Genomic DNA, 13619 nt, shown 5'->3' with positions numbered 1-13619 from the left:
TTTTTTTATTCTTATTCGCCTAGTTTTGGGTAAGATAAGGTTAGAGTGGCTGATGGCACTTTATCTTCTATCTCCGGCAAGGGTTCTGTTCATTGCACCTCTTTAGTTTCGCTTTCATTTGTTCTTCATGTTCTTAATTTTTCAACTAACTTACTTTCTGTTAGTAGCCTTACTACTGCTCTCAATTGCTCTGTAACCTTTTTTTCGACTCATGTCTTTCAGGAATTGGCTACGGGGATAATGATAGGCAGTGGTAGAGCAGAAAGTGGACTGTACTTTCTGGATGCCATTTCTGCCTCACCTTTGTCCTCTCAGGCTCTTCAATGCACTTCTGGCTCCTCCCTTCGTCTCCTTCATCAGTGGCATTGCCGTTTGGGACATCTTTCTTTTAGCATTTTAGAGAAACTTTTTCCTTTATTAGTTCGTGGTTGTCCTAGGAATACCTTTGTTTGTGATGCTTGTGAGCTTACTAAAGCATAAACGTACTTGTTATCCTTCAATTAATAAAAGAAGTACTTTTCCTTTTATGCTTATTCATACTGATATGTGAAGTCCTTCCCCTGTGGTTTCTGTCTCTGGTTATCGATGATTTGTTACATTTATTGATTGCTATTCCGGTGTGACTTGGATTTATTTACTTCGTACTAAAAATGAGGTTTTCTCGTGCTACAAACTTTTTCATAAAATGGTATCCAATCTCTTCAATGCTACTATCAAAATTCTTAGGAGTGATAATGGGACTGAATATGTTGATGGCGCTTTCAGGGCATACCTCGAAGAGCATGGCATTCTTTATCCGACTAGTTGTGTTGGCACTCCTAAACATAATGGAGTTGCTGAACGTAAGAATGGCCACCTTCTTGAGGTTGCTTGCTCTCTCTTGTTTACCATGAACGTTCCTAAGTCTTTTTGGGGGGATGTTGTTCTTACCACGGCTTACCTTATTAACCGTATGCCCTCTAGTGTCCTCCACTTCCAAATTCCTCTTGAGCTTCTTCCTGTGACTTATCCCACTTCTTCCCTTCCGCCTCGGGTTTTTGGTAGTGTCTGTTTTGTTCATCTTCAACCTCGTACTCATGGAAAGCTTGATCCTAAGGCTGTCCGGTGTGTCTTTCTTGATTATTCTACTACTCAGAAGGGCTACAAATGCTATGACCCTCACACTCATAAGCTGTATGTTAGTATGGATGTCACCTTTCGTGAATCTGAATCCTTTTTTTCTGGTCCTCCGCTATCTCCTCAGGGGGAGAGTGGTATTGATGAGATTACGGATGAGACGACATTATATCAGCATAAGTAGTCTTTTTTCTTTCCTAATCAGCGGACTGTTATTTGTGGTGAGGGGGAGCCTAGCAGTTCTATTGATGAGGAGTCAGATATCGATGGTCGTTTGGATAGAGCTGATCTTAAGACTTATTCACGGCGTCAGAAAGAGCAGGCTTCTCTCATGCCACCAAGTCCATCATCATCTCCTATGCTAGTTCCACATCCAGTTTCCACTGACTCTACAGGTTATGATCCTCAACTTATCTCTTCACCTGCTGATGATGGTCCTGTTACAGATAATTCGAGTCTTCCTATTGCTCTCAGAAAGGGGGTTAGAGCATGTACTCAACACCCTATTTCTAAATTCGTGTCATATGATTCGTTGTCTTCCCCATATCGTGCTTTTGTTTCGTCTCTTTCTTCTGTGTATTCCTCAAGGTTGGAAAGAAGCTATCAATGATCCTAAGTGGAAGGTAGCTATGGTAGAAGAGATGCAAGCTTTGAGTAAAAATAACACATGGGAGTTGGTATCTCTTCCTAATGGAAAAAAACCAGTCGAATGTAAGTGGGTGTTCACTATTAAGCACAATGCAGATAGGATGATTGAACGGTACAAAACAAGATTAGTGGCCAAGGGATTTACGCAGACATATGGAATAGATTATCAAGAAACTTTTGCCCCGGTAGCAAAGATGAATTCCATTCGAACTATTCTGTCATGTGCTGCTAATTTGGGATGGCCTTTACAGCAACAAGATGTGAAGAATGCTTTTCTTCATGGGGATTTGGAGGAGGAGGTATATATGGATGTACCTCTAGGATTCTCATCTCAGACTACAGTTGGAAAGGTTTGTAAATTGAAGAAGGCTTTGTACGGTTTGAAACAATCTCCTAGAGCCTGGTTTGGTAGATTCCTAAAGGCAATGCTGGGATTTGGGTATCAACAAAGCAATGTGGATCACACCTTGTTTGTCAAACGCAATGTACATAAGGTAACAATGCTTATTGTATATGTGGATGACATAGTTGTGACAGGTAATGATGCGGAGGAGGTGACCCATTTCAAGATGCAGTTAGCCAAGGAGTTTGAGATAAAAGATCTTGGTCCATTGAGATACTTTCTTGGGATTGAAGTTGCCAGATCTAATAAAGGCATCTTCATTTCTCAAAGGAAGTACATTCTAGATCTTCTTGAGGAAATGGGCATGTTGGGCTACAGACCAGCTGATTCATCGATTAAGACTAATCATCGTCTTTGTAGTGGGGTTGGTGAGCCTGTGGAGAAGGAAAGGTACCAAAGACTTGTGGGAAGACTGATATATCTGTCTCATACTCGTCCAGATATTGCCTATGCAGTTGGGATAGTGAGTCAGTTTATGCATGATCCTCGTGCAACTCATTTGGATGCAATCTATCGCATTTTGAGGTACCTTAAATCTGCCCCTGGAAAAGAAATTGTGTTCTCTAACCATGGTCAGTTGAGGTTGGAAGCGTTCACAGATGCAGATTGGGCAGGCTCTATAGATGACCGACGCTCAACCTTCGGTTATTGTGCTTTTGTAGGGAGAAATCTAGTCACATGGCGTAGCAAGAAGCAGGCAGTAGTTTCCAGATCTAGTGCTGAAGCTGAATACTAGGCTATGGCACATGGAACATGTGAACTAATGTGGCTTCAATCTTTGTTGAGTGATATAGGGCTTGATTGGAGTGAACCCATGACGTTGTATTGCGACAACAAGGCTGCTATTAGTATTGCACACAATCCTGTTCAACATGACCGGATTAAACATATTGAGATTGACAGATATTTCATTAAGGAGAAGTTGAATAAGGGTGTGATATGTATGCCTTTTGTTAAGTTTGAAGATCAACTGACGGATGTTTTTACTAAGGGTCTTGGTAGTAAAGTCTTTCACCCTATCTGTTGCAAGTTGGGCATGAGAAACATCTTTGCACCAATTGAGGGGGAGTGTTAAGTGTTGGGGGTAGTTTGGTCTTTATGTATTATTCTTATTAGTATAAATAGTTGTGTAAGGGGGAAACCCTATACTTTTTGAATTAAGGAATACAACAGCTCTCTCTCTCTCTCATTGTTCTTCTTTTCTTCTTCTTCTTCTTCTTCTTCTTCTTCTCATCATCTATACATTCAACAGATGGCAATGGATAGGGTATAGGTCGGGGGTCCCCTACCCCACCCCCATTTCCACCGCTTGCCCCCACCCCCGACCCGACCCTCATGGAACTCTCCCCCACCCCCACCTAAATCGGCAAATATAACCCCCACTCCAGACCCTACCCGATCTACAATACAATAAGAAATTTAACAATAATATAAAATTTAATAATTAAAACTAAAAAATGTGTTAAAATCCACCTACTCTCCACCTACTTCACCCACTTAAACCTACTCCACTAAACCTAACCCACTACACCACTACCACCTCACCTACTCCACTAAACCTAACCCACTACAACACTACCACCTCCACTTCACCTACTCCTTACCTACTACACACTCACCCTCTTCTATATATAGGAATCATGAATCATTGTAATAGATATCAATAACACAAATCAATCAATAATATACATCAATTTATTTTACATGGTATCAGAGCTATAAGATTTAGGCCTATATTTCTTTCTCACCGGCGGGCAGTCGGCCGGCAACCTTGCCTTCACTGCCCGCTGGAGTTTTCTACACATACCTTCACTCCGCTGCATCTTCAACTCTCTCTCTCTGTATTGAAATTCAGGAAGAAAGACAGACACACACACATGGGCTAGTCTCTCAGTCCTCTCTTGGTGTTCGAACTCGCCTCACACCTCGCTTCTTTGATTGCCCATTTCAGTGCAGACTCGGATTGGTTCCCAATTTTGGGCTTTTGTTCACTTTGATATATGCTGGGTTCTATGTGTGTTTGGATCGGAAAGGTGGTTCTTTGGCTGCTATTCTGTGTTTGGCTTGTTGGGTCTCTGCTAGTCTTCTTACACATCCAGCTTTTCTGCCTTCACAACAGGATTGGCTTTTGCTATAGCATCCCGAGCAGCAGTCCGATAATCAAATGGACACTCATGTTTATCAAAGTAGCGATGAACTGCGCAGAAAAGATTTCCACACCTGCAACTGAAACCTGTTAAACCCACACGCTTGCGGCAAGTGTTGCACCTATTTGGACCCTCTTTTACTTTCACCTCTGAACTCTGGCTTGAGGATGAATCACACAATGCTTGTGTTCGCTTCCACTGGTCCAGCTTGCACATCTACAGCAGCACCAACTACAGGTTCCTTCCCATTGTTGCCTGAGCCACCATTCACAACTTGTTAAGATCATGTCCTTGTGGCACTTGGAACACATGTTCATGGTGGCTGCACTGCCAAAAAAAAAAAAAAAAAAAAAAAAAAGCCACAGTTGTTGATGCAAAGGATGGGTCCTTCTGGAGCTTGGCATCCTGTCTCATCGGAAGACTCCATTTATTCAAATGTCCTGTTTTCAAAACGAGAGTTTTTGGCCGATCTTGACTCGCAAAAAATCGAACCAGGTTGTTCCTTAATCGAGGTTTAATAGTGCGATGATCGGAGAAATCGAGGGGTATATCACAGACACACGGCAGCAACCTATTCATCATTGCACACACACACAGGTAGCAGCACACACACAGTTTACAAAGAGAGAGCCCACTCAACTTTCTTTTTCTTTTTTTTTATTATTTTACTCCATCTTTTGCAAAAGCAAACGAAACACAAATTGATTTGCACATGTATCTCCACTCTCTTTTTTTTTCACTTTCCAATCCCCCGAGGCACATGCTTTCGCCATTAATCTATTTTTATTATTATTATTAAAAAAAAAAAAAAACATATACAAAAACAACTACCAAACCCATTGCAGGTTTTTACAAAACCATGGGCCACGAAACTTTTTTTTTTCCCTTATTATATCTTTGCAAAAAAAAAAAAAAAAAGAAGAAGACGACGAACTGCACACCACACTCATTTTATTCATGTCGGGGCTCCCCCGATCACCATTTTACACCACAACACCAAAAAAAAAAAAAAAAAAAAAAAAAAACCACCCACACACAACACCCTTCTCCACAGGCGGGATTTTTCTTCTCTACTCTGCCGCCGGTCTTTTCTTCTTGCCTCCGTCCTGGGCGGCCCTTGCCGGTGTTGCCTCCGTGTTTCCCACTCCACTGGGCCCGATCACTACTCCCTGCTCCTCCACTGCAGCATATGGCGGACCTCCAAATCGGAACATCACGGTGGCCTTCCGCTTCAGCTCCTTATTTTCCGCCTTTAGCACACTTATCTCTGCTCGCGCATCCTTATACATGCGTTGGAGCAGAGCCAGTTGGGCGTTTAACTGCTGCACCTCGTTTGTCCTACTCTGCAGCCGGTTCGACAAATTTGTAACCGCAGTCATGGTTTCCACACATGACTTCAAAGTATACTGATTGGCCTCCACATCCGACTGCACTGCCATTCTTTGCTCCACAGACCGCATCGGAAAGTTCAACGGAGCAAACTCCGGGGTGCTTGGTTGAGGTTCCAGTGCCACCGCATCAGTTCTCTCTCTTGTTGACTCGTTGAGGTCGGGAAAGAGGGTGAGCAGCCCGCGGGAAGACGAAGCCATTTTCTGGGCTACAAAGTGTTCCAAAGTTTCTCTCTCCGAAGCGGCAGAGTTTTTCAGAGAAGGGTTGGTTTCAGAGGTTTCAGACTGGTATGCACAGCCTCCGTCTCGTCTTGGTTAAATAGCCAAGGCAGACACGCGTATCGCGCGCCACTTGACGCCAAACGACAAACGGGCGCGCCAGCCAAGGCACTCACGTGCCTCGCCATCATGTCTGGCACACCTTTTTATGAATTGGGCACGCCTTTTGAAAGATTGGGCACACCTTTTGAGGGTGCGACTTTTTAAGGGTCCGACAAGACTCTGTAAACTGTCCCGACATTGATTCCGGTTAGCTCCTTCAAGGGTCCGACAAGACTCTGTAAACTGTCCCGACATTGATTCCGGTTAGCTCCTTTATGGGTCCGACAAGACTCTGTAAACTGTCCCGACATTGATTCAGGTTAGTTTCTACAAGGGTCCAGCAAGACTCCGTAAACTGTCACAACAACTGTCACAACATTGTCTGCTACAACGGTCCGACATGACCCCATAAACTGTCTTCTACATCGGTCTGACACCGCCATCCAGTGTCCTCTACACCGTTATGACACCACCATACAGTGTCCTCTACATGGTTATGACACCCCCATACAGTGTCCTCTACAACGTTATGACACCACCATCCAGTGTCTTCACCAATGGTCTGACACGACCATACAGTGTCTCTTATCCTCTTTTATTTTTATGTATTTTCTTGTTTTGTTACTCTCTCCAAACTCAAGTTGGTTAGTTCCTATCCCCCTTGAGTTTGCGGGGGGCTGTTAAAATCCACCTACTCTCCACCTACTTCACCCACTTAAACCTACTCCACTAAACCTAACCCACTACACCACTACCACCTCACCTACTCCACTAAACCTAACCCACTACACCACTACCACCTCCACTTCACCTACTCCTTACCTACTACACACTCACCCTCTTCTATATATAGGAATCATGAATCATTGTAATAGATATCAATAACACAAATCAATCAATAATATACATCAATTTATTTTACAAAATGCTATTTATAATTAAAAAAATATTTTATATATTGTACATATATTAAAATTATATTATATATATATAACATAATAAAAACTCAATAGATATTATATATATTCTATAAAAATTCAACTATATTATATACATATTTCATATGTGTGTACTACTATTATTATATTTATGTGTACTATTATTATTATATTTACGGTCAGGTAGGGTTCAGGTAAAAAATTACTCTCCCCTTCCCCCTCCCCCGCCTCCGCCCCCGCCCCCGCCCCCGCCCCGAACCCAATCAGGTTTTTCTAAAGTTTCTACAAATCTGACCCTACCTTATTCAACCACCCCCAACCCCATCCCATTAGGGTCGGGGGAAGTCGGGGACCCGGTGGATCGAGGCATTTTACCATCCCTACTGAAAAACCATGTCTTGCCTGATTTTACGCTCCATTTGGAGATAGATACATTACATCAACTCAGATATTAGAAGCGGTGCAGGTGAGTGGCTAGGTGTTGGAACTCTATAAACCCCAAAACTAAGAGTACAAGGATATGTTTATGAAAGTTGGGTATGGTTATGGGAACACGTCCTTTGCATTTAAACGCATTGCATTTTGTATTGCATCACATTTAATGCAGGATGTTATTATTTATGAGGAAACTTGAAATTCAATAGGATTCAATGGATATTAGATTATTGGATTATTCAAGCACCTTATTTTGGCATCGGGGTCAGACACACATCCCATATCCTTATGCAACAGTGTGGGGGAGAAATTCAGGAGTTAAGTAAAGGGTGGGGATGGAGAGTTTCAGAAGGGGAAGGGAAAATAAAAGAAAAGGGGTAAAACCTCGCCAGATCCACCATTTTGTTTAAGCCCAAAAGTGGATTGGCGAGTATGGAAAGAAAGAACCATTAACTATAAATATTTAGCCTTTCAAACAACATGTGCCTGTTAATTTATAACATACGGTGATAAAACAAAGCAAGAATGCTTCACTTCCTTTTTCCTTTCCTTCATACTGACCAAACAAATCACTGTTCTTCAAACCAGACTAAATCATCTGATCAGGCTTATAAATCAGCCGGTGAACCAGGCCAATTCATTTATGGGATCATCTGTATTAATGAACTTAGAAAATATGAGGAAGAAGAACTCTGAAAAATATGAGGAAGAAGGAATATATTTCTGTTATATTCAAAACTTCTTATCTTACAAGACCAAATGACACTCCTTATTTAGGAGATATTACAAACATCATTATAACCCATTATATGCCACTTACATATTATATATTACCACTATCTACCACTAACATATTCTATACATGCCACTATCTACCACCAACACCACTATCACATATTCTATACATGCCACTATCTACCACCAACACCACTATCATATTATATATATGCCACTATCTTATTATTAACACAAATTTCCAGCACTCCCCCTCAAGCTGGTTTGAAGATATCTTCCATAGCCAGCTTGCTAGTCAGCTTATCAAATTGCTTCTTGTGTAGTCCCTTCGTTAGCACATCAGCTAATTGTTCACCTGTTGGAAGGTAGGTCATACAGATTATGCCAGCATTGATTTTCTCCTTGATGAAATGTTTATCCACTTCTATATGTTTTGTGCGATCATGTAGAACTGGATTATGAGCTATAGATATAGCTGCTTTGTTGTCACAATAGACCTTCATAGGTGTCGGGTGAGAAAACTTTAATTCTTCAAGAATTCTTTTAATCCACATTACTTCACAGATTCCATGGACAACAGCTCTGAACTCTGCTTCTGCACTACTTCTAGCTACCACATTCTGTTTTTTACTCCGCCATGTAACTAGGTTCCCACCTACAAAGGAGCAGTATCCGGATGTTGATCTCCTGTCTGTAACACTTCCTGCCCAGTCTGCATCTGTGTATACTTCAACTTGAAGATGTCCATGTTTCTTGAACAGTAAGCCTCTCCCTGGAGTTCCTTTCAAATATCTTAAGATCTTATAAACGGCCTCAAAGTGCTCTGCCCCTGGTGAGTGCATGAACTGACTTACCATGCTGACTGCAAAGGCAATATCAGGCCGCGTATGAGACAAGTAAATCAATTTCCCGACAAGTCGCTGATATTGTTCCCTCTCTTTGACTTCTTCAGCCTTAGCAGCTTGTAACTTCAAGTTAGGCTCGATCGGAGTCTCCCCCATCTTACAACCAAGCATACCTGTTTCTCCAAGGAGATCAAGAACATATTTTCTCTGATTAACGAATATACCTTCCTTGGATCTTGCAAATTCCATTCCGAGGAAATACTTGAGGGCTCCCAGATCCTTAATGTGAAATTCTTTTGCGAGTTTCTTTTTGAGGGCTGCTAACTCTGCTTCATCATTACCAGTTAAAATGATGTCATCAACATAAACAATCAAAATTGCAATTTTACTGTCTTTTGAATGTTTATAAAATATTGTGTGATCTGCTTGGCTCTGCGAGAAGCCACAACTGATAACTGCCTTCCCAAAGCGTTCAAACCACGCTCTTGGTGATTGTTTGAGTCCGTATAATGACTTGTTCAATCTGCATACTCTGTCGCTTCCAAGTCTCTGCTCAAATCCCGGCGGTAGGCTCATGAACACCTCCTCTTCAAGATCACCATTGAGAAATGCATTTTTAATGTCAAGTTGATGAAGAGGCCAATCTGAATTTACTGCAAGAGATAACAGTACTCTGATGGAATTTATTTTAGCAACAGGAGCAAACGTCTCCTGATAGTCGATCCCATAAGTTTGAGTGAAGCCTTTAGCCACCAGTCTCGCCTTGTATCTCTCAACGCTTCCATCTGCGTTACATTTTATCGTAAACACCCATTTACACCCAACTGTTTTCTTGTCTTTGGGTAGATCAACTATCTCCCAAGTACCACTTCTCCTTAAAGCATTCATCTCCTCCATGACTGCTAATTTCCAATTCGGATCATCCAATGCTTCCTGTATATTCCTTGGAACAAACAAGTGTGAAATCCTAGATGTGAAAGCTCTATGGTTTTTAGACAGTCTTTGATAGGAGAGGTAATTTGCAATAGGATGTTTAATGCAATTTCGGACACCTTTCCTAATTGCTATAGGAACATCAAGGTCGGAAATAGAAGGAATAGGATTACCTAAAATTTCGATGCCAGAACTCGGGTGGACATTCAGGTCATTAGGATGGACATTCGGGTCATTATTCCTCAGATGAAATCGCTTCCTAGTATAAACCTGAAGCTCAGGATTTAGATCATTTTGTAGTACTTCTCCCCCTAAACAAGAATCTTCTTGACTAGGCACCATAGAACTTGGTTCTCCTAAGTGATCATTATCAGACAGATGTGGTTTTTGTGTAGGATAAATGACATTGGGGAGCGGGATAGAAATATCCCAAAAACGGTCTTCTACTCCACTTGTCTCCCCCTGAAGAGAAGTTTTGGGGAAATAGGATTTTGTTTCCACAAATGACACATCCATACTCACATGAAATTTCTTGGTTTGAGGATCGAAACACTTATACCCCTTTTTGTTTGAGGAATAACCCAAAAAAACACATTTTATAGCACGGGGGTCAAGTTTTGAACGAAATTGACTGGGAACATGAACATAGGCAGTACATCCAAAAACTTTGGCGGGTAAATCAGAAAACAACCTCGTGTCAGGAAAAAAAGTTTTGAGACAATCAAAAGGTGTTTTGTATGTTAACACCTTTGTAGGCATCCTGTTTATCAAATAAGAGGCTGTTAAAATTGTTTCACCCCATAAATATTTAGGAACATGCATGTAAAACATTATAGCACGTGCAACTTCAAGTAGATGTTTATTTTTTCGTTCTGCAATGCCATTTTGTTGAGGGGTATCCCGACATGTAGATTGATGAAAAATCCCCTTTTTTTCCAAAAACTCACCCAACTGCTCATTGAAATATTCTGTTCCATTATCAGAATGTAAAATACCAATTTTGGTTTGAAATTGGTTTTCAATCATATTGTAAAAATTTGTGAATAAATTTTTCACGTCAGATTTTTTGTTCATCAAATAAATCCAACATAAGCGGGTATGGTCATCAATAAATGTAACAAACCATCTTTTACCAGAAAGAGTAGTGATTTTAGAAGGGCCCCAAACATCACTATGAATCAAATAAAAAGGTTTGGAAGCCTGGTAAGGTTTTGGCAAATAAGTAGAGCGATGAAATTTTGCAAAAATGCAACTTTCACAATGAAAAGAAGAACAATCAATCCCTTTAAATAATTCTGCAAATAAATGTTTCAGATAAAGAAAACTAGGATGTCCTAGCCTATAGTGCCATAGCATTATTTTTTCTCGAACAGAGATTGAACTAGTACTATTAAAGCTCTGAGCTTTTTTATTACTAACAGGTACTTCATCAAAGTAGTAAAGACCTTCAAGCATCCTAGCACGCCCAATCATCATCCCCGAGTTCTGGTCCTGAAATTCACAATGGGATTCAAAAAATGTAACACGACAATTAGAATCCTTAGATAGTTTACTGACAGACAAAAGGTTACAGGCTAAGTTGGGGACGTGAAGAACAGCATTGAGATTAATTTTCTCAGTTAGTTTAATAAATCCTTTTCCTGCAATAGGTGAAAAACTACCATCGGCTATTCTGATTTTGTCATGACCAGAACAAGGGAAATAGGTACTAAATAAATGGGAAAAACTAGTCATGTGATCGGAGGCACCGGAATCTATGATCTACGGAGAGAAGTTTAGGCAAGAGAAGGCTTTAGGATTTCTACCTGTTTGTGCCAACAAAACACTAGGAGTACCGGATGAGGAGTTGGATTTTATCAGCTTTAAGAGTTGATCAATCTGCTCTTTGTTGAAGGGACCTGAATCGGCTTCATTAGCGGTAAGAAAGCCACGATTCTTCTCTCCTTGTTTGCTGCTTTTCCAGTTGACAGGTTTGCCATGGATCTTCCAACACGTTTCGCGTGTATGGCGAGGCTTGTTGCAAAAATCACACCAGACCCGTGGCTTATCATCAAACCTGCGCTGGTAATTTGCAGCCTTGTTGGCCGCAGCATCGCTAATTAAAGCTGAAATTTCAATTGATTCACCAGTACCTTTTTTCTTAAGCATGACGCTCCTTCGGCTCTCTTCCCTTCTGACTTCGGCAAATACTTCGCCAATGGATGGGAGAGGAGGTCTGCCAATAATTCTTCCTCGCACTTCATCGAACTCAATGTTGAGGCCGGCAAGAAACTTGTAAATACGGCTGTGTTCCACAGTTTTCTTGTGGTGGTTGCAGTCGTCAACCGATTTCCATTCGTATGTGTTGAAGATGTCAAGATCCTGCCACAACCTTTTCAACGAATTGAAATATTTGGTGACGGAATCATCTCCTTGACGAATTTCTCCCAACTTCAAAGTTAATTCGAAAACTTGAGATTGATTTCCTAGGTCAGAATACATCTGACTAACATTATCCCACAACTCTTGTGCAGTAGAATAGCACATGTAATTAGAGCTTATATCCTCCTCCATGGAATTGACCAACCATGTCATAACCATGGAGTTTTCAGCGTCCCAACTGTCGAATAGTGGATCATTAATAGCAGGAGCCTTCTTGTCACCAGTGATGTAACCGATCTTTCCTTGCCCACGGATATACATCCGGACAGATTGTGACCAGCGGAGAAAATTATCACCATTTAGGCGGATGGTAGTGATTTGGACAGAGTGAGAGTTGAACGTTTTCACCGGAATGGCAGCGGCAGGGGTTGAAGTGGTTTCGGACGTGACTTCCAACATGGCTATGACGGTTTTAGGGCTGCTGTGTTTTTTGTTGCTCTGATACCAACTTAGAAAATATGAGGAAGAAGAACTCTGAAAAATATGAGGAAGAAGGAATATATTTCTGTTATATTCAAAACTTCTTATCTTACAAGACCAAATGACACTCCTTATATAGGAGATATTACAAACATCATTATAACCCATTATATGCCACTTACATATTATATATTACCACTATCTACCACTAACATATTCTATACATGCCACTATCTACCACCAACACCACTATCACATATTCTATACATGCCACTATCTACCACCAACACCACTATCATATTATATATATGCCACTATCTTATTATTAACACAAATTTCCAGCAAATGACCTAGGATGAACCAACATGCCATGCCCTCATCTTGCCAGTTTATCACAAACCAATTGATTGGACTAGTTAGATTAGATTTATTTGCTAACTATTGTTGAAAGTATAGAAATGAAGTTTAAGAAAATCAAACCTGGGTAGTTTAGGTGGTCTATGATGCACAGAACAACTTATCTACCATTCGGTTCCAAATAACTTTTTACTACAAATTATATTTATCAAGTTTTCTTCATATAGATGAAAAACTATATTAATATAATTTCTATGTAAAAAATCATTTTCAGTAAATAAGCAGTCACCAACTGACTCGACTGTTTTTCATACCAGCAGAGCATTTGCAGGTGGTACTGCAGAAAGTGAAAGGTCCTTCTAATGGAAAATAAAATTCAATGAAAATTTGCGTCATGGGCATCCTGCTTTTCTATGTTCTATAGATTTCTATGTAACTATGGTTAAAATATATATATATATACTTAGAAAATATGAGGAAGAAGAACTCCGAAAATATGAGGAAGAAGGAAT

The 13619-nt window shown here is 40.6% G+C and overlaps 2 protein-coding genes across 2 annotated transcripts in view; both read right to left on the bottom strand.

Annotated features, from left to right (window-relative positions):
• Positions 1-13619, bottom strand: part of LOC114297334 (RNA helicase, ATP-dependent, SK12/DOB1 protein) — an 86674-nt gene that overhangs the window by 45655 nt on the left and 27400 nt on the right. The gene's annotated exons all lie outside the window — the stretch shown is intronic.
• LOC114274106 (zinc finger A20 and AN1 domain-containing stress-associated protein 8) lies at positions 4210-4864 on the bottom strand. The gene is given in 4 exon segments (XM_028215969.2): positions 4210-4489; positions 4491-4592; positions 4594-4670; positions 4673-4864. Coding segments are annotated over 4 exon segments (483 nt in total). The 5' UTR covers positions 4742-4864; the 3' UTR covers positions 4210-4254.

The sequence above is a fragment of the Camellia sinensis genome, chromosome 14, assembly GCF_055761805.1.
Source record: "Camellia sinensis isolate YWXY chromosome 14, ASM5576180v1, whole genome shotgun sequence".
Classification (NCBI taxonomy): Eukaryota; Viridiplantae; Streptophyta; class Magnoliopsida; order Ericales; family Theaceae; genus Camellia; species Camellia sinensis.
This window is presented reverse-complemented; position numbering and strand designations above follow the sequence as displayed.